Genomic DNA, 20,843 nt, shown 5'->3' on the forward strand with positions numbered 1-20,843 from the left:
TTTTTTATGTTCTATAAAAGAAACAAAGTCATGCAAGTTTGGAACATTATGCGGGTAAATTATGTATTACACGATGACTGAATTATCCATTTAAGAGTTTATTTTCTACAAGTTAAAATTAAGCCAAAATCCATATTTCCAGAAACACCCATGGGGTATATTTTACATAGGTTTATATAGGTATATATTTAATAAGTTTGCTGTTAAACTTGACATGCATACATGTGTTGTATTTGCAAAACTTGTAGATTTCCCCTTTCACATTTCCAGTGTTACTATATGTATTTAAGGCTGTCTAGAGTCTATCAGTGTTATTTCAAGTTTCACTGATATTATATTAATAATATTTTATATTTATATTTAAATAGTTTTTTTACTCTTTTGTAATGGATTCCAGAGTTTGCATGCATTACATCACATGAGATCAAAGAATATGTATGTATTGAGCTCTATATTAGATAACGCAATACTACAATAACATCTCTTTACAAGCTTTTTCAGAGACAGTGGGGATTATGTAAATAATATATAGCACATTCTTCCTGACCTTGAGAAAAAAGATGGTCTGAAACAATCGAGCTGTCTCATTATATCTGTATCATACACACTCAATGACTCAGAAACGTTGATTGCGTTTCCATATTGAAGGTCAGGGACTATATACCAGTTATTAATGCAATAATGAGTTTGTGCTTTTGAAATACCCAACAAATATACAGGGCATTCTTCTGCGGCTTTTCTTTAAACGACTGTTCCAAAAATAGTTCAAATAGCAGACTAATAATGAATGTCAAGGACTTTGGCTTAAGCTTCATCCAGACAGAAGCTAATGCAGGAGAAAGAATCATTCATAATGACCATCCGCTAATGCAGGACTGTCACTCAGCAAGCATTTCCATTAAATACAGCATCTCGCACTCACTCGGTCTGCCTATAACAGCCCTTCAGCGGTTTCATCTGAGCCTAATCTGAGATTCCAATAACTTCTTAATAAAATAATGGGACAATGGGTTTTTTGATGCTCTAGATCCTATACTTTAAAAAATGCTGGGCTGTTTTAACCCAACTTTGGGTCATATATGGACTAACCGAACTTTTGGGTTAAAATTGTATTTAGAAAAATTAACCCAACAGCTGGGTTAGTCCATATTTGACCCAAAGTTGGGTTGAAACAACCCAGCATTTTTTTGAGTGATATTGTGATTTCAGATTTACATACATGATACGATCAAACCATTTTATTTTCCTGTATTAAGAATTCTAAGTACAGATTTCAGTCTATGTCACGTTTAATTCAATGTGTTAATCTTTGTAATTATTTGTGAGATGTACTATCAATTTCAAGTTGAGGGAAAATTGTAAATCCTACATTGAAAAAAAGCGTTGTAGAAACAATTTTAACTCAGAAATGGCTAGTAAGTTCACAATCAATTGTAAAGAGACAGAAAGTAACACGTTAAATTAAATGTTGAAAGATAGTCTTGGAGTTCTTCTAAAAGAAAAAATTGTGTACACCAATTTGCAGCAAGCAAACAACAGTCACACAATTTTAAGTGAAGCCAACAAAGAAAAGCAAAGAAAGAAGTGCTCAACCAAAGGCCAGTGTGTGGATTTAGAAAAAAACATTTTCATACCTGTTCCTCAAATTTAGTGGGAACATCTGCCAGGCTGCTGCTGTCTGCTAGCAGACTGAGGTCGAGCTCACTGGGTCCTACAGAGAAAAGCAAAAGATATAATCAAGCTGTAAGAAAAGACGTTAAAAAAAAGAGAAGCATGATGTCTGTGATTCAAAGATACAGCAATTACAGCAAAGCCTTGTGTGAAAATAAAGACACTCTTGGTCGTCCAAACTACTGTCCATCATTGAAACGAGGTGCTGCTGTACACTGACTTCTGCAATGTTCTGCACCAGTAATTGGACAAGGAACTCTGGAGTCCTTTCAGTAGCGTAGGCAACAATCACAAGGTTTCTGTGTCACAAAGGTTTCCCATGTGTTCATGAGTCATTTATCCGTAGCACAAGTACATGTTTCCTAAGAAAGGGAATAGATATTGAAACTGCTATTGAACGTGCTGCTGTCTACACAGTTGTTTAGATGTTTTTAAAGTGGAGTCATACTTGCAAGTTGCAATGATTCATTAAACTGGAAGCCCTTTTTGTGGCCATACTTAGTACAGAGAAGACTAAAATCACACTGAAATACATGTAGCTTTACATCACAGTGTTTGGACACACAAAATGTACTGTAAAATTGTTTTTTGAAGTTGTAAATAAAATTGCTAATTCAGTTTCAGTACAACATTCTATGTTGTTCTCATATGTTGTTACTAGAAATGTGTTACTTGGAAATATAGCCAGTAATATATTTAGAAAAATTGAAATATCTTAAATACAACTTGAAAAGATGCTTCAATTGATAGTGATAACATTTACATCACAAAAATTTGATTACTTATTCAAGAGCACAATTACATCACAAAATTTTGATTACTTATTCAAGAGCATAGGATAAATTATTGGGAAGATTAAAAACAGAAATAGAATTATTTCCGTTGGCTTCATTTCTTTTTTTGTTTTTTTGTTCTAAAACTGATTATGCCTAAGTGTTATAATGAGTAATAATGAGTTTTTTTCTTTTTATTCAAATCTATAGACATTTGTCCATTTTTAAATAGCATAAAAGATCTGGATAATAATATTTATTTTTTCAGCAAAATAGCAGCTGTCCAGAGGAAAATAGGTCTCAACTGCAAGAAATATTTCATAGAAATTCTGCCAGATCATTGATTTTTTTGACATGAAGACTTGAGGTCTGACCTCAGTCATGTGGTAAAAAAGTTTCCCATGAAAGCATCTGTTCAGCTCTGCATTGCAATACCACAGGCTGGAAGAGGCTGATGTCTTTTGACACCAGTCGTCTCTATAATAGACACTACGCTGTAGCATCCCCTGACACCTCCAGTCCTAAACCAAAAGTGACAGCATCTTCTTTTACAGAAAGAACAGGCTTTTCAGCTTATCCTTTTTCATACTGTTTTTTCCTTCCGTGAAGTCATCTGAATGAATCTTTTGGGAAGAGCAGCTGTCTGACAAACTGTTCCTCGTACCATGAAGGAGATGTGGTGGGATTATGTATTAAGGAAGAGGCTTTGCACCTGAGACCACAGGAAGTAATGGAACATTTCTTGCCCCAGTAGGATTGTGAGTCACAGAAATCTATTTGTTGATGCAGACGTGGCATTATTGGAGGAGCATTTGAGGGAGCGTGCGAGTGGGCGGCAGGGTCATTCCTATGATGCAGTACCTTTTGAACTCTGCCACTGCTAATAAATGAACATGCCTGAAGTATTTCTATAAAAGGGCAACAGACTTACAGAAATATGCTCTGGTCCTTCTCAGCCACCGTTATGGCAATATTGAAACTTGATGATAAGAAAAGCATCTCAGTGAGGAACTGGGAGTTAGTTTACATGAGAGAACAAACTATAGATAACTAATGATTTGATAACGTATTTTGCAAGAAATGCTGCTGATGTCATTTCCTGCATAATTATGTCACTACTGAACTGTTTGCTGTTGCTGTTGTTTAAAAGTCTATTACAAAGATTACAGAAAGGAAAATGATATATTGATGAAACATGAAAAAAAAAAAGATTATGATTCCTAGCTTTAACTTATTTTGGTCACACTTTATTTTAAGGTCCATTTCTCGCTATTAACAAACCATTAACTATTAACCATTAACCCAATTTGCTGCTTATTATTAGTAAGGTTTTTAAGTTTTTAAGTTTAGGTTTGGGATAGGATTAGGAATGTTGAATATGGTCATGCAGAATAAGGTTTATAAATACTAATAAACAACCAATATGTTAATAACAGGTATGCTAATAAGCAACTAGAGAATTGGACACTTTTTATTTGAGTTTTACATTAGTAATTTTAGTACTTCAACAAAATTCTTTTCAGTAAGTTGCCAAAGCAACATTTATTTATTTATTAGGTTTCAGGTCAGTTTTTCATATAAAATATTATATAAATATATTCAACTAATAATAAGCCATGGGGAACATACTCTGATCAGTCTGCATGAAATGGATAATGACACTAGAATCCTTAGCAGCGGGGTTAACATGGCGTGAGATGGAGGTGTAATTAACCTCTGCTCAATTTGATCGGCAAACACCACAGACCCGGTCCACAAAGAAAATGGCTAAAGCTTGACCGAGCCTCATCAGCCTTTGATGCAATAAAATTAGAAGTTGCCCTGGTTTCCTACTGAATCCCACAAGCACGGTGGCATATAATTAATAACACAGCCACTGTAATTATGCACTGTCTGTGTAATGTGGTAAATGTATGGCAAATTGTTGCCTTCACCAAAATGGACAGTATCCATGAAGATGATCTTTTTTTAGGGACTTAGATGAGTAAACATTTTTGGACATATGCTACTGTTCAATAGTTCATTTAAAAGTGATAGTAAATAAAAATATTATTTAATTATTATTATTCATATTTTTATTTTTGCTTTAAAAAATGTAAGCACATGGATAATAATAAAAAAAAGGTTACTTGAGCACCAAATTAGCATATTAGGTTACATCCACATTAATCCAGATGAATTTGGAAATGCATATTTCTCTGCTTTTAGGATTTTATCCACATTGAGATGGAATGATGGCTGGTTTTGTCCAGTGAAAACTGAGCCTTTTGAAGCTTTCCAAGTGGATACATTTTAAAACAACATTTTCATGTAGTGTGTGCTGTGAAAATGAAGGGAATTCAAAAATGATGATGATGGAGGTACTCAACAATGTTTAATTATGTGACATAAATTTTACCATATACTGTAGCTATGGCTGTACCAACATTGTTGTTCTTGCTATTCACTTTAATGATGTTACTAAAGATACCTTTTACTTTGTACAATTATCTGTCAGGATTCTGGATTGTCTGTGTCGTGATTTGCCTGTTTCTGTTACTGTTTGTCCTTATTTGGTCCTGTTTCATGTCTGATTCTATGTTTTCCCAATTATCCTTTGTATTTAAAGGGCCGGTCACACTAGACTTTGAACGTGTGAGAACGTTCCACTGACACTGGGAACCATGCAGCTTCTTTTTTAATTTTATTTTATAATCTTTTAAAGATGTATTATGTAAAATAGGATGTGGCACTATGGCTCAAATTAGCAGTTCCTTAATTTATGAATTTCTGTACAGAGAAATTCACAAAACTTGAGCTTTGGAAAGCATCGAAATACGAATGGAAATCAATGGAATGAAAGGTGCAGTGTGACCACCCCTTCAGTCTCTGCTTTTGAGTGTAGTGTATGTCGGGTCCACTTGTTTCTATGTGTGTTTGCTCAGCTCCTATTGTGGATTATCCTGTGTTTTCTTCATTAAAGACTGTGAATGATACTCTGTTTCTCAAATGTTCTTCCTGCAGCAGCATAACATGACTTCATCATATTTTTATCCTGCTAAGATGGCAATATTTATTTGCAATTGCTGTACTGTGGCAAAAGATGATGACAGTTGCATTTTAGATCAAAGATAGAATGGTGATTTACAGTTGGCACTGGACATACCAGTGAGTGGTGGGATATTTGTTAAAAAAATGATTGTGCCAGAAGAATAGTGTGAGAACTTGTGGATGGCAATAGTCAGAGATGGTTTTGAAATGAAAACACTGTTTTAAATATATCTGAATTAATATGGATGTAGCCTTAGAATGAAGAATCATGTCAGACTGGAGTAATGGCTCCAGGAAATTCAGCTTTCACATCATAGGAATGAATTATCACATCATAGGAATAAAAAGTGTTCTTTTGTAATAAATTGTAATATAAAAAAATACTGTTTTAACTGCATTTTTGATCAAATAAATGCAGTCTTGGTTTACATTCAAAAACATTAAAAAAATCTTGTTTACATTACAGTCCAAAATTGCTTACTTTTTTAAAGATAGTAATTAATTTGAAAGGGCCATAATTTAACGATCTAAGCGCATGGTCTAAAGTGCATTGCACAAGTGCACTTAAGGTGTGTCCAAATCCACTTTTGCTACTTTAACAATGGGGAAAACGTCGGCGCACTGGGCGCATGGTCCTAAATATTCTCTTAATGAGTCATAGGTGTGTTTTGGGCATAATGTGCAATAAACCAATTAGAGTCTCATCTCCCATTTCCTTTTAAAGTCAAGTTGCACTCGCGCCATGGCAGATTCACTATTTTTGCAAGAGCAAAGACTGAAAGCTATTCCAGAGAGTAAAGGTTCTGCTCATGCACAAGGTTAAAGCACATGAGCAGACCATCTACAGAAGGGGTCACCAAACTCGGTCCTGGAGGGCCGGTGTCCTGCAGAGTTTAGCTGCAACCCTAATCAAACACACCTGAACCAGCTAATCAAGGTCTTATTAGCTATACTTGAAACTTCCAGGGAAGTGTGTTGAGGTAAGTTGGAGCTAAACTCTGCAGGAAACTGGCCCTCCAGGACCGAGTTTGGTGACCCCTGATCTACAGGGCACAATAATAGTCTATTACACTTTAATCCTTTCAGTTTTAATATTTGGCATGTTTGTTCACTGCTGCGAATCCCTGTGTGTGTAATAAGCATAGTCTGCGCACATTGTTCTCCCACCTATAGGCACACATTACTAACATGTAATTTGTGCAAAAGCAATGGAAAATCATCCACAATTTCACCCATATAGACTGCTGTTGTGCTCACTGTATGAAGAGTTTTGAAAAAATTGGCATATGTATTGACACATAGGTCCTAAAAAAAAAAAAAAAAAAAAAAAAAAGTAAATTGACAGTTCTAACTGTTCAGTCTCAAATCTGAAACCACATAAAGCTCCTTAAAATGCTCTCCAATTTGACATTTTCTTACAATATCAATGCAAATATATAAATAAATCAGCAACAAACAAATAATAATAATAATAACAGTAATTTATAATAATAATAATAATAATAATAATAATAATAATAAATTACTGTATCTGTAAGTGTGACCTTTAGGTCCAATTTAATAATCATTTATAATTTGTATTTACAATTTGTTAATAAATTAGTGTTATAATTTCTTCATTCTTTTCTATGTCATTCAAAGTGTACTGTTAAAAATTGCTTTTACAAAATTGTTTAATTTAATGATAAAATCATACAAATATTTGTTTTGGTTATGCATAAATGTGTTTTATATGTTATTACTGTATGAATTCAAATGGACTGTGTTATCTAAGCTACAGCAGATAATGTACATAATATAGATACATAATGTATAATATCAACTGCTCTCAGTGTAAGACAAGCAGAGCCCTGACACTCACATGAATAAATCAGCAAGTGCAAGTGAAGGACAAAAGCGAAAAAAACACTCACAAACTCCATTCAGGCCAATTCATTCAAACTCTCCCTATACTTTGGGTGATCTCAGCCACACCAGGCAGCACCAGGGAAAGCTCCACCTGAATGTAGCACTTTGCCACTTCCTCAAGGTTACAGATCCCGGAGAGACTGACATCAGCATTAATGCCTGCACTATTACACAGACCTTTCCCATCCCCTGACCTCCTTATTCATCCTCTAATCCCTCGCTCTGCAGCGCATCCAGCGCTTGTAAAGAATCATCAGGGGAAACCGACACATACATGATGCAACACATGGAGACCAACGGATGTCTACTTTGAGCTCATATGTGAAACTTTTTTGCAGTATGAAGATCAAATTCCCACTGGATGCAGGGGCGGACTGGCCATCTGGAGCACTGGGACTTTTCCCGGTGGGCTGCTGGCCAATATGGGCTGGAACAAATGATCAACTAAGATCCGTTTCACCCCTTTCAAGCGAATTAACAACGCGAATCAAGTTAAAAATTTTTACATAACTATTCAAGATAGCCTGTCGGACAGGGCGGGATTTATTTTGGAGCCCGACTGGAAAACACAATAGCCCCAGGATGTCCGGCTGGCCATTTTGCAAGCCCTGCACCTCGGATCTATCCAGTTTGTGAACAATTCAACAAAAGAAATGATTATTTTGAAAGATTGAAACAGATTCAAAAGAATCTGTTCACGAATTGGATCATGAACTTGTATTACCGGGTCAAAGATAATGTATTATTGAACATCTCGAATGAATAAAGACTTCGAGTTCATCTGTAAAGCACATAAAGCTATCGTTTGAGTTTATAAACTTCTATTCCATGCATGATTCGTATGGATTTGTCAACTGAATGCAAAGTGGGAGTTCTAGGAGAATGTTTGTGATGGTGAGCATGTATCATGAACGTTGGAGTCGCTAAATGAACAGCTGCTGCACCCAGGTTTTTTTTTTTTTTAACAGGGGATCAGTTGCCCTATTGGTTAAAATTCCCCAACTGCATACTTAAATATTAAATTAATAAAGTACATCCAAATAGGGGTGAATGCATTATGATGTGGTGGGCTGCTGTGGGCCAGAAAGTCCAGGGCCACTTTTTGGTCCCAGTCCGCCCCTGACTGGATGCTTTGGTGTCGTTAAGTGGCATGAGTATAAACACAATAAACACACATTTCTTTCCTGTTTTGACAGGTTTCCTAATGAAACAGAAAGCTGGTGCTGGACATTTTGGTTTAAATTGTTATTTCAAAGATGGTTCCTCTCAAATACAATATTTCAAATATTTCAAAGTACTTGAGTACTGGCTAATGCTTTTCCTAGTATTATAAATTTCCTGGCAAAGGCTAAAGAATATTCTAGTGAACATTTGATTTAACAAAATGATGTATAAAATTGAAGAAAATAAAAAAAAGATCTTGTCCACTTTTAGGAGTAGGCTATCAAATACTGTAGATGGCTTAAAATATAACAAAATGTTTCAAAGATTAACTAAGTTTCATTTTGCTTTCATAAGATCTTGAATTTGAACAAGAGGTAAAATCAATGTTGATTTTATGATGGACCTTATAAAGTAATGAAGTAGTAACTCCACATCTTTACCTGCCACAGGTTCTTTGGTGGGGTACAGTTTGTTGTCGACTGTCGTGCTGATGTCATAGAAGACTTCCTCTTCATCTCGATCTGCATCAAGCTGTATAAACAAGAGAGCATTTGTGTCAGGCATTGAGGGTACACACACACACACACACACACAAAAATCTAGGTTTGGCCCTAGATACATTTTACTATATCAAATATTGTTCCGTTTCGATGTATTTTACATTTAAATTCATTTTAAAATTTAAATTCATATTAAACAAATTTTAATAATAATAAAGATGCTTCAATATATATTATGTTCAGTGTCCTGTCAGGACATCTGTGCATGAGTGTCCTTTGCCATGTTCCCCTGAATATTTAAAGGGGCCATATGATGTGATTCAAATTTTTCCTTTCTCTTTGGAGTGTTATTAGCTATTGGTGCATAAAGAAGATCTGTAAAGTTGCAAGGCCAAAAGTCTTAAATCCAAGGGGATATTCTCTATCAAAGTTAAGACTCTGCCATGCACCCATAAAAGAGGGCTTGTTTTTAACATGCCCCCACATCTACGTCACAATGTGTAAATATTTGCTTAATGCCACCTAAATGTTCACGCAAAGAAAGAAGGCTTGGTTTCAGTAACTGCAGTTAGTGTTGAAGCAGCCATGTCAGGGAGATGCTTTGTGTATCTAGACGAAAGCAAAAGCACTTTATTTGACCTTCCGAAAGTAGATGCATTTAGGAATCTTTAAGATTACTTACAGCAGAACAGCAACGCATTTTATGGACGACCGTTTCTTGAACCTAGGAGAAGAGGTAATTCTGACTTTGCTATGACAATCTGATGCTTCTGAATCAGCTACTGTGAATATGTTTTGTTATTAGTTTATGTATTTGCTATTGACTGTTCAAATGCGGAATTTTGCGCACCGTGTGTGTGTGTGTGTGTGTTAAAGAGAAAAAGAAAGAGAGAAAGAAAGAGAGAGACAGTCACATCACAGTGAAGTCAGCTGTCAAACACATATGAGCTTCATCACTGTGACTGTCACGCCACTCTGTTTCCCTTTTGGGTTTGAACTGATGGAAAGACTAAGGACATTATTAACTGTCTTTACATTTATTTTGAAAGATGAAGTTCTCGATTATGAAAAGGCGCGTTACAGGGAATTTGTAGAAAACGACGCATTTGAGAAAGGCCAGGCATAGAGGATCTACAATAATGTACGATATTTGAAAAATAATGTGTTTAATACACAAAATAATTATTTTTGAAAAAGCATCATATGACCCCTTTAATCAAGGAATGGGGGTTTATGAGGACAGTTGGTAAAGAATAAGAGTTGCAGTTGTTTTCATGTCTGATTAGTGTTATCTATGCTGTTATTGTTCCTTCTAACTAAACATTGCTCATACTCAATATTTCACCCTTACTGAACAATCGGGAATGGAATTCAATAAAGGATGTCCATCCTATTAAAAAAACATAAATATTAAACATGGAAGAAATCTGGTTAAAGATTGGTTGAAGGCTGCAATTGAAAACGTTCATCTAATACATCTAAAACATATATAAATAAACACATTTTATGCAACCACTTATCATCGTTATAAAATATATATTTGTAAAATACAGATATTCAGAATGAAATCAAAACAATACATTTTGGTTTAGTATAATATTTTCTGTAAATATTTTACATAACACAGTCATGTAAGCAAGATTACAGACAACAGGAGCAAATCAATTTAAGTCTTGGGCAAAAAGTGATTTGTTTGGAACCATGATGTGATTCATCAATGAAAGCAGGCTTCATCAGAGTCTCATTATTCCTGTACTATTCACTTCTTCCACATTGCAAAAGGATAGGAACAGAATGTGTTCCTATACACCTAAGTTCTAATGCTTAGTACTAAAATGCAAAGAACCAAAACACATTTAAAAGACACTTCACAGGAACCTTGCCTAAGTACTGCACTGTTACTTGAGAAATGGGGAGGCAAAGCAACAACCCCCTCCAACCTGTCTGAATGTTTCCATGACAACAGACTATAATGGGCCACAGCGTAGCATGTAGTGTGTGGGAGTGTCCCTCGAGCTTCAGAAGACTGTGTACCTGTCATATTATCATTAGACACATAGAAAGATGTTGATTATTGGAAATTAAGAAATTAGAAATTACATTTTTTTTCTTTATTTTCTGACTCAAAGACTGCAAGCCAAAATGTATGTCTAGCCAAAGCACATTTATTTTTATCTATCTCATTCTATTTTTAGATCTACAGTCTGAAATTTGGTACTTAAAGAAAACAAAATTGGTATTTTGCCATAGTACAAGTTAAGAAAACATGGTATGCCATGGTAAACATCAGAGCAAGCATTGCATTTTTTTCTTCATTCCTATGCATGCAGTAGAAATTGGATTAGAAAAATTTTACTCTAATTTTGCATTATGAAATCTAAAATTGGGTCACAACTTTATTCAGTCTGATCTGATTCCATTATTTTGGAATTATTATTATTTCCAAAAATATGCTTAAGATATAAATCTAACTAGAGGAAACACAGTCACGATAACGTCTTTGTTGCCGATGTAACCTTAGTTACATACTTCGAGTGTAATTAAACTAGCCAATGCACATCGGCATGCAATTATTACATCCAGCTGCCTCTGATCACAGAGTGAGCATAAAAAGGCAGCCTGTGCAATGCATACCAGGTTTTCGCTGAGGAGCTGAGCCGATGAATGTTGACATTTTTCTATGTGAAGTGAAGGCCTGGCATTGGACGTTATGGCCTACTTCTGGCTGGTGAGGGGATGAAGGAACTTGACAGGGCTTACAGTATGGAGACTCTGGTGCAGTTTTTAGCAAGTCAACACTAAACCATGGCCACTCAATGCCTCTTCCCATTTGAGGTGAGAACACAAGAGGATACTGGCTCCACACGAAGGCTATAGAATTTAGCGAACGTGTTGGGGGTTGCCCAGCCCAACCCTGGGCACAAATCGTCGAAAATGCATGCAGGTCCCCTACCCTCTTGATTGAAGCCAGTGCAAGCAGGAGTTTTCAATGCAAGAAACTTTAGCTCAACTGACTGCAAAGTCTCAAATGGGCCCTGCTGTAGTGTTTTAAGCACTAGAGACAGGTCCCAAGAGAGTATGGAGGGGGGCCATAGAGGATTTAATTTTCTTCCCCCCATAAGGAACCGGATGAACATGTCATGTTTATCTAAAGACTTTCCTTCCACTGGGTCATGTTAGTAGCAATCGCAGTGGCATAGACTTTAAGAGTGGAGAGAGACAGCCTTTGCTCCAAAGCTTTCTGCAAAAGGATTCTGCACGACCCTGATCTGGCATTTCTGGGGGTCTTCTCAACAAGAAGAACACCACTCAATGAACAGGTTTCCTTACAAGGCATAAGCATGTCTCATAGAAATGCTCTTGCTCTCGTCAAAAGTGATGATGTCAACTAACTCTTAGGGGTAGATCACTAAGAAACTCTGCGTCCCGTCCAGGGACTGGAGATTATGTTTCCAGAGGTCTGGACGCAGGCGCCACAGGGTGCCATGTCTCTGAGTGAAAAGATCCTTCCTCAGCGGAATCTGGCAGGGAGGGGCTGTCGCGAGGAGCACTAGTCCAGGAACCAGGTCCGAGTGGGCCAATGCGGCCCCACAAGCAGAACCTGCTCCTCGTCCTCCCTGACTTTGCACTGTGTCCATGCCAGAAGGCTTACTAGGGGAAACTCATACTTGCGCAGACCCCATGGCCAGCTGTGTGCCATTGTGTCCATGCTGAGTGTTCCCTCTGTCAGGGAGTAGGACAACTGGCAATAAGAGGTTTCTGGTGAAGCAAACAGGTCTACCTGAGAGGCTACAAAAGGTTTCCAAATCAGCTGGACTGCCTGGGAATGGAGATGCCACTCTCCCGGTAACGTAGCTCGAGACAGCTCATCTGCTGTATGGTTGAGCAGGCCCTGAATGTGAATGGCACAAAGTGACCTCACAACCTTTCGACTCCAAAAGAGGAGGTGCAGGCGAGTTGTGACATGGGACTGGTGTGCAAACCACCTTGTTCTGACCAGCAAGTGATTGCCTCGTAATCACTCTTTAAGACAGTTCAAGGCAAGGTGTACTGCTAACAACTCTAGGCAATTGATATGCCAGTGAAGGTTTGGTGAGAGGCTGGTGTAACTTGGACCTGGTGAGTGCTGTGCTGCCATGCCTACCTCGGGATTCGGCCATGAAGCCAGTGCTTAAGCGGTCTCATATGCAATACCCATAGCGGTGTAACTGCCGCTGCAGCTGCCATAAGCCCCAGGAACCTCTGAAATAGTTACAGTGGGAACGCTGTCCTGCCCTTGAATGAATTCAAGCAGCTCAGTGTCGGCACATGGTCCTCTGTGAGGTGTGCTGTTTGCACAACCGAATCCAACTCCATACCGAGAAAAGAGATCCTCTGTGTCGGGGACAGTTTGCTCTTTTCCCAGTTGACCCGAAGACCCAACAGGCTAAGCTGCTGGAGCACATGGTCCCTACACTTCCATAACTGATCTTGAGACTGTGCTAGTAGAAGCACATATCGTCGAGATAGTTGAGGATGTGAACACCCTACTCTCTAAACAAGAGGCCCCTCCAAGACTTTCATGAAGATATGGGGAGAAAGGGACAGCTTGAAGGGTGGGACCTTATACTGGTATACATGTCCTTCAAAAGCAAACCGCATAAATTATCTGTGCCGTGGAAGGATCAACACATAAAAGTAAGCTTCCTTCAAACTGATCACTGGAAACCAATCTCAGGGATGGATGCACCCGAAGATGCATTTCTGCATCAACATCTTGAATGGTAACCAGTGAAGGGACCAGTTCAAGTAACACAGGTCCAAGATTGGTCGTAACCCACCACCTTTCTTGGGTTCAATGAAGCAAGGGCTGTCAAACACCATCGTCATATCGACTGGAGGGACCAGCTTTATCACATCCTTACAAAGAACTGTGATCTCTGCAAGCAAGACAGGAACATTGACCGTCTTCACTGTTATGAAGTGGATGCCACTGACAGTCCGCAGAACCCAGCAAGATGGGATGGGTAGCACTAGCCAGGCACCCAGACACAGTGCAAGTAGGACCAATGGAACCACCGCCGTACCCGCAGTGGGCAGCAAGGTGGAACACAGGGACCCAACTTGTGAGCAGACCGAAGAGGGGTCTGAGTGTGCACCGGGTTCCACAGGTTGGCAGAGTGTGTGTGAGTAGGGCCATCCGCGACTCTCCATGCTCTCCTGGGACCCAGAGATAGAGAAAACTGTTCTTTTGTCGAGATTTTGGAGGGGTAAAACAAAACAAAATATTCTCCACCTGGCCCTCCTCCGGGGGAGGGAGTTTTACATCTCCCAAAGAGCAGATCCCTTCATCTCTGGGTCGCCTGTCTCAGGGACGCTTGCCACCAGGTTTGATGGGGACCTGGACAATCGGGTTGGCCTGCCAATGCCCTGCTCCAAGGCACTGCTTGGCTAAAGGCTGCTGCAAATGTGGTGCGGAAGCAGGCTGGGGCGCTATGGCAGGCAGGCATATATATATTTATCTTCAAGAACTGTTCTCATCCAGAGTGAGGAAAAGGGCTAGCAAAATCACTCTGGACCCCTCAAATCAGCACACTCCCTCTTTGAACTGTTGCCATCTGGTTGACACTACAAAGCTCTGATCACCAGAACGGCCAGACACAGGAACCCACAGGCAATCCATTTCATGAACACTTGACAATAACACACTATTTATACACTTATACACTTGTTTATCTAACACACATACTTACCCATTAAATTTGCACATAATATACCTGTATATACAAAATTGTTTTTTGTAATATACCTGAAAATACAATTGTCAATATACATATTATTTATTTTTATTAGCATTTTATTATCTGTCTTTTTGCTATGTCGCTTTCATTCTGTTGCTCTGTGGAAGCTTCTGTCATGAAAACAAATTCCTCGTATGTGAAAACATAACTGGCAATAATGCTCATTCTAATTCTGATTCTCTCTCTCTCTCTCTCTCTCTATATATATATATATATATATACACACACACACATATACATGTATGAAGGGCTCCAGACTGTGACTGTGACATTTTGAAACCATTTTTTCTGCCGGTGGAACTATTTTTTGTGAGCGGTCACACTAGTGCAATCCCCGCACTGCCCAACTCATTTGCGTTGCCATTTCTGTTGCATTTGGGAAACATCAAACAGCAAACAAAACTAAAGTGAAACTAAACCGTGCTAATTTTCAAGGGGAATCAAAATTGATTCCTCAACACTGTTACTGCACAGATGCAACATTGCTGTGAGATCCAGTGAGAAGCGTTTGAATTCGCCACACAATTAAAAGTTTAATGCAAGATCTAGTGACAATCATTCAAACTCTGCACAGAAATATCTTTTATAAACAGCGCTGGCATACAGTACATCAGGAAACCAGAAATGTTAATGCTAACTGTAACCATGGTGTTGTGGTATAAATAGTCGATTGCATTACATAATTCATTTCAGGGTTTGTACTTTCCTTTTGAGAGAGAAATTCAAGCACTTTTCAATGACTTTCAAGCATTTCACACAACTATTTCCCATACTTTAAACCTCTAAAATGATCCAGTTTTAATTTGATTTTTAATGGGTTGAACAAAATATACTTTATGGTAAACAAACACTTATGCAAAATAAAAATAAAAAATACATCAAATAACAATTACAACCAGTAGACAGCACCAGAGGAGCACTTATTGGTTTATTAGTTATTCATTTCTACTTTTTCTATATATTTAGAAATAAAATCACTATTATAAAATATAAACTCATCAAGAAATCATATTTTGTCAGAATTTTACAGTTTTGTATGCATCTTAACTCAAGCTTAGCGCTTTACTGTCAAATCTGTATAAACAACAAAGAAAAGAAAAATAAACATGAAATATTCACCACCCCAAATGGGGTGCTCCACCATTAATCTTGCATACACTCAAGCCTCAACATAAGTATATCAAAATAGTTAGTAAATTAACTTTTACTAAAATTAACCACTCTGAAATGACCACAGCTTTCGTTCAGAGGTCATTTCAGAGAGGGGTTAAAAGGCTCTGACTTTAAAGAAATGACATCAAACCCCATGTGGCGACACCAAAGAGACTCGCCGCCAAAGCATTATAGATAGCTAATTAAATGGGTCTATTTTTTTTGCTATGAAGGGATGAACTTCAATCAAAGATCCACAATAAATCAATACTCTCTCGCTTTCAGTTACACTTAAAAAGGTTAACGCAGAGCCTGTCATCAAAGCGTTCTGCTGGAATTGCTCATATATGAGATCCAGGGCACAGGAAACAAACAATATTGTTGCAGTTTGATTCTAAATTTGTGTGTTTGTGTGTGATACTTATTTTTATCTCTTATGCATGTACGTCAGGTCTGTGTAATTACTGACCTCAAATGACATCAATCAAAATTTGTTGCTGTACAAAGGCCAGATGCTGAGCTAGATACTGAGTACATTTCCGTTCACTGGGGTTTATTTGTCAGGTCCAGTTATTGATTTTTGGCAGAATGGAAAGGAAACTGGCTATAAATGATTTTGAAAATGTTTGCATGAATCATTTGAGACACTTAATGAGAAACTTCATTTTAGGTCTTGTAAACATCTCATTTACATTTAATGTAACTGACATGATCAATGTCATAGTCTACTCCGAATGTCACTATTATAATTAATACTTTTATTCAGCAATGACACATTTAATCGATAAAAGTGACAGTTAAATATGTTTATAATGTCACATTTATTTATTTAGATATCAAATGGTTTAATTTCTATTCATACTAAAATAAAAATAAAAAACTGTTATTTTAAATTGTAACAATATTCCACAATATTAGTTTATTCACAATAATAGTGTATATATTTTTAACCAAATAATTTATCAGCATTTGCACCCCCCCCCACCCTGCACCTTTAAGACATTTATATAAACGTCTTAATCACATGTAAAATGTAAAATAAACATCAGTCTGTCTTTCCTTATGTTGGAATAGTAGAATATATATTTTTCCCTGCTCATTGCCTTACTGTAACTGGATCAACCAAGTTGCTGATATGAAAACAGACATTTTTGCAAATGCAAGTGTTCAATGCATTCAGGTCTCTGACATTTGAAATCAAAGGATTTTGTTGTACTTACATACTAAGTCATAATTATATGAAAAGTAAAAAAAAAGGCTACGATTACGACACTTCAAACATTTTTAGGGCCCGAGCACCGATGGTGTGAGGACCCTCTTGTATCTGCTTTGTTTATTAGGGCCCGAGCACCGAGGTGCGAGGACCCTCTTGTATCTGCTTTGTTTTTAGGGCCCGAGCACCGAGGTGCGAGGACCCTCTTGTATCTGCTTTGTTTTTTATTATTATTATTATTATTCTTCTTCTTCTTCTCCCGAATGAATCGCATTTTTGAGGGCTTTAACATGCTCAAAAAGTCATGAAACTTTGCACACGCGTCAAACCTGGTGAAAATTTTCGTCTGATATAGGATTCAGAAGAGGGTGTGGCAAAATGGCTCGACAGCGCCACCTATACCAAGAAAATCAACAGCCTTCCAGCTATGTTCCACGTACATGCACGAAAATTGGCACACATATGTAACACACCAATACCTACAAAAAAGACTCTTGGAGTGAAATTCTAAACCCAACAGGAAGTCGGTTATTTTTAATATTATGAGTAAATTTTGTGTAATTTTGGTCATTTCCATGTGTTGTATTTTAACGAACTCCTCCTAGAGAGTTCTTCAAATCATCACCAAATTTGGTATGCCTAATCTAAAGGCCTTTGCGATGTTAAATTGCGAAGATCTTGAGTTTTCGTTGAAGGGCGTGTCCGTGGCGGCCTGGCGAATTTCGATGATTCGCCATGAAAAATGAAGTTGCTATAACTCAGACATACAATGACCAATCTGCCCCAAACTTCACATGTTTGATGAGACTCCGAAGCTGAACAGATTGACATGCCCATATTCAGTTATATTCAAAGCGCCACCTATTGGCAACAGGAAGTGACATATTTTACGCTGCGACGAACTACTCCTAGAAATTTTATGACATCAATGTCTTTTTTGTGGTCAGTCTAATCTAAAGACCTGTGTGATGTTCAGTTGTGAAGATCTTGAGTTTTCGTTAAATGGCTTGTTCATGGCGCCGCGACGAAGTTCGATGTCTCGCCATGAGAATAAAAGATGTTATAACTCAGGCATAAAATGTCCGATCTTCCCCAAACTTCACATGTGTGATAAGAGTCCTGGCCTGAACAGATCTGCAGGCCAATATTCCACCGGGTGTGGCAGAATGGCTCTATAGCGCCACCTATACACTTTCAACGGAGTGCGCCTCGAGCTATGTTTCACGTACATGTACAAAAATTGGTACACACATGTAACACTCCAATACCTACAAAAAAGTCTCTTGGTACGAAATCCGGATCCCAACAGGAAGTCAGTTATTTTGCATTTTCCCTTCAAAATTGGTGTTGTTTTTGCCATTTTCAGGGGTTGTACTTTAACGAACTCCTCCTAGAGATTTATTCAGATCAACACCAAACTTGGTCAATGTAATCTAAATCCCTTTGCGATAATAAATTGCGAAGGACTTGAGGTTTCGTTAAAGGGCGTGTCCATGGCGGCCTGACAAATTTCGATGTTTCGCCATGAAAAAGGAAGTTGCTGTAACTCAGACATACAATGTCCAATCTGCCCCAAACTTCACATGTTGGATAAGACTCTTGACCTGAACAGATCTACATGCCAATATTCAGTTATAGTCATAGCGCCACCTATTGGCAACAGGAAGTTACATATTTTACACTGCGACAAACTACTCCTAGAAATTTTATGACATCAGTGTCTTTTTTGTGGTCAGTCTAATCTAAAGACCTGTGTGATGTTTAGTTGTGAAGATCTTGAGTTTTTGTTAAAAGGTGTGTCCATGGCTCCGTGATGAAGTTCGATGTCTCGCCATGGGAATAAAAGATGTTATAACTCAGGCATAAAATGTCCAATCTTGCCCAAACTTCACTTGTGTGTAAAGGGTCCTGGCCTAAACAGATCTGAAGGCCAATATTCCATCGAGTGTGGCAAACTGGCTCGATAGCGCCACCTATACAATTTCAACGGAGTGCGTATACACTTTAAACGGAGTGCGCCTCGAGCTATGTTTCACGTACATGTACAAAAATCGGTACACACATGTAACACACCAATATCTACGAAAAAGTCTCTTGGTACGAAATCCGAATCCCAACAGGAAGTCAGTTATTTAGAATTTTCTCTGCAAAATTAGTGTTGTTTTGGCCATTTTCAGGGGTTGGACTTTGATGAACTCCTCCTAGAGATTTATTCAGATCAAAACCAAACTTGGTCAGTGTAATCTAAAGCCTTTTGCGATCTTAAATTGCGAAGATCTTTAGATTTCGTTAAAGGGTGTGTCCATGGCGGCCTGACAAATTTCGATGTTTCGCCATGGAAAAGGAAGTTGCTGTAACTCAGACATAAAATGTCCAATCTGCCCCAAACTTCACATGTTAGATAAAATTTCTGCCCTTAACAGATCTACATGCCCACATTCAGTTATAGTCATAGCGCCACCTATTGGCAACAGGAAGTGACATGTTTTACGCTGCGACAAACTACTCCTATAATTTTTTTGAGATTAACATATATTTTGTGGTCAGTCTAATCTAAAGGCCTGTGCAATATTAACTTTTGAAGATCTTGAGTTTTTGTTAAAGGGCGTTTCCATGGCGCTATGACAAAATTTGATGTCTTGCCACAGCAAGAGAAGTTGTTGTAATTCAAGCATAAAATGTTCAATCTTCCCCAAACTTCACATGTTTGATAAATGTCCTGGCCTGAACACATCTGAAGGCCAATATTCCATTATAATGATAGCGCCACCTGCTGGCAACGGTAAGATTGGCACATATATGGGATATACTTTGATATATTCCACTTATATTTAGGACATTAAATGCATATTTCTCAATGTTCACCTTTTTACTAAAGCCACACAATGGCGGTGAGCCCGGGTGCGAGGGCCCGTTCATCGCTGCTTGCAGCTTTAATTAGGGCTCAAGCCTGGAGGGCGAGAGCCCTATTGTTTTCCTTAGGATTATTTTTTATTATTATTATTATTAGGGCTCAAGCCTGGAGGGCGAGAGCCCTATTGTTTTCCTTAGGATTATTTTTTTTTTTTTTTTTCTTTATTCTTCTAATTTTTTTCCAAGGTTTCGGGGGCTTTTGGGGTCCTTAACATACTCAAAAACTCTTGAAAATTGGCACACACCTTGGAACCTGCGGCCATTAGGGCCGGGCAGAGTCTGATACACGGGCGTGGCACAGGGGCTCTACAGCGCCCCCTGTAGTACTGAGGGCCATATATCATGCATACTTGCACGTATACATATGAAACTTGGTACATATATATAACTCATCAAACCAAACAACTTTCACACTGCATGTCATAAGCTCCGCCCAACAGGAAGTTGGCTATTTAGGGTTTTATGAAAAACACATGCTCTGGAATTTGATATACTCCTCTGAGGAACTCCATCCGTTCACCACAAAACTCGGTGAACACGATCTCAAGACATTGGGGATGCTAAATTGCGAAGAGATTTTTGATATCTCGAACGGTTTGCCCGTGGCGAGGCGTTGAAATTATGGCGAGAAATGAGAAACAGGAAATGTCTAATAACATCCACATACATTTCCTGAATTTGATCAAACTTAATTTGTTTGTTCGTTGTATGATACCGATCGTATATATGTGACTATTAG

General features: G+C 38.0%; 1 protein-coding gene across 2 annotated transcripts in view; it reads right to left on the bottom strand.

Annotated features, from left to right (window-relative positions):
* LOC128025844 (adenylate kinase isoenzyme 5) overlaps positions 1 to 20,843 on the bottom strand; it is a 147,555-nt gene that overhangs the window by 28,160 nt on the left and 98,552 nt on the right. For both annotated transcript variants that reach the window (XM_052612408.1, XM_052612403.1), the window contains exons 7-8: positions 8,987 to 9,077; positions 1,635 to 1,711 (exon numbers count right to left, since the gene is read on the bottom strand). In XM_052612408.1, the coding sequence (XP_052468368.1) occupies positions 1,635 to 1,711; positions 8,987 to 9,077 (168 nt within the window). The remainder of the gene's footprint in view (positions 1 to 1,634; positions 1,712 to 8,986; positions 9,078 to 20,843) is intronic.

Source organism: Carassius gibelio, chromosome A2 (genome assembly GCF_023724105.1).
Source record: "Carassius gibelio isolate Cgi1373 ecotype wild population from Czech Republic chromosome A2, carGib1.2-hapl.c, whole genome shotgun sequence".
In the NCBI taxonomy this organism is placed as follows: domain Eukaryota; kingdom Metazoa; phylum Chordata; class Actinopteri; order Cypriniformes; family Cyprinidae; genus Carassius; species Carassius gibelio.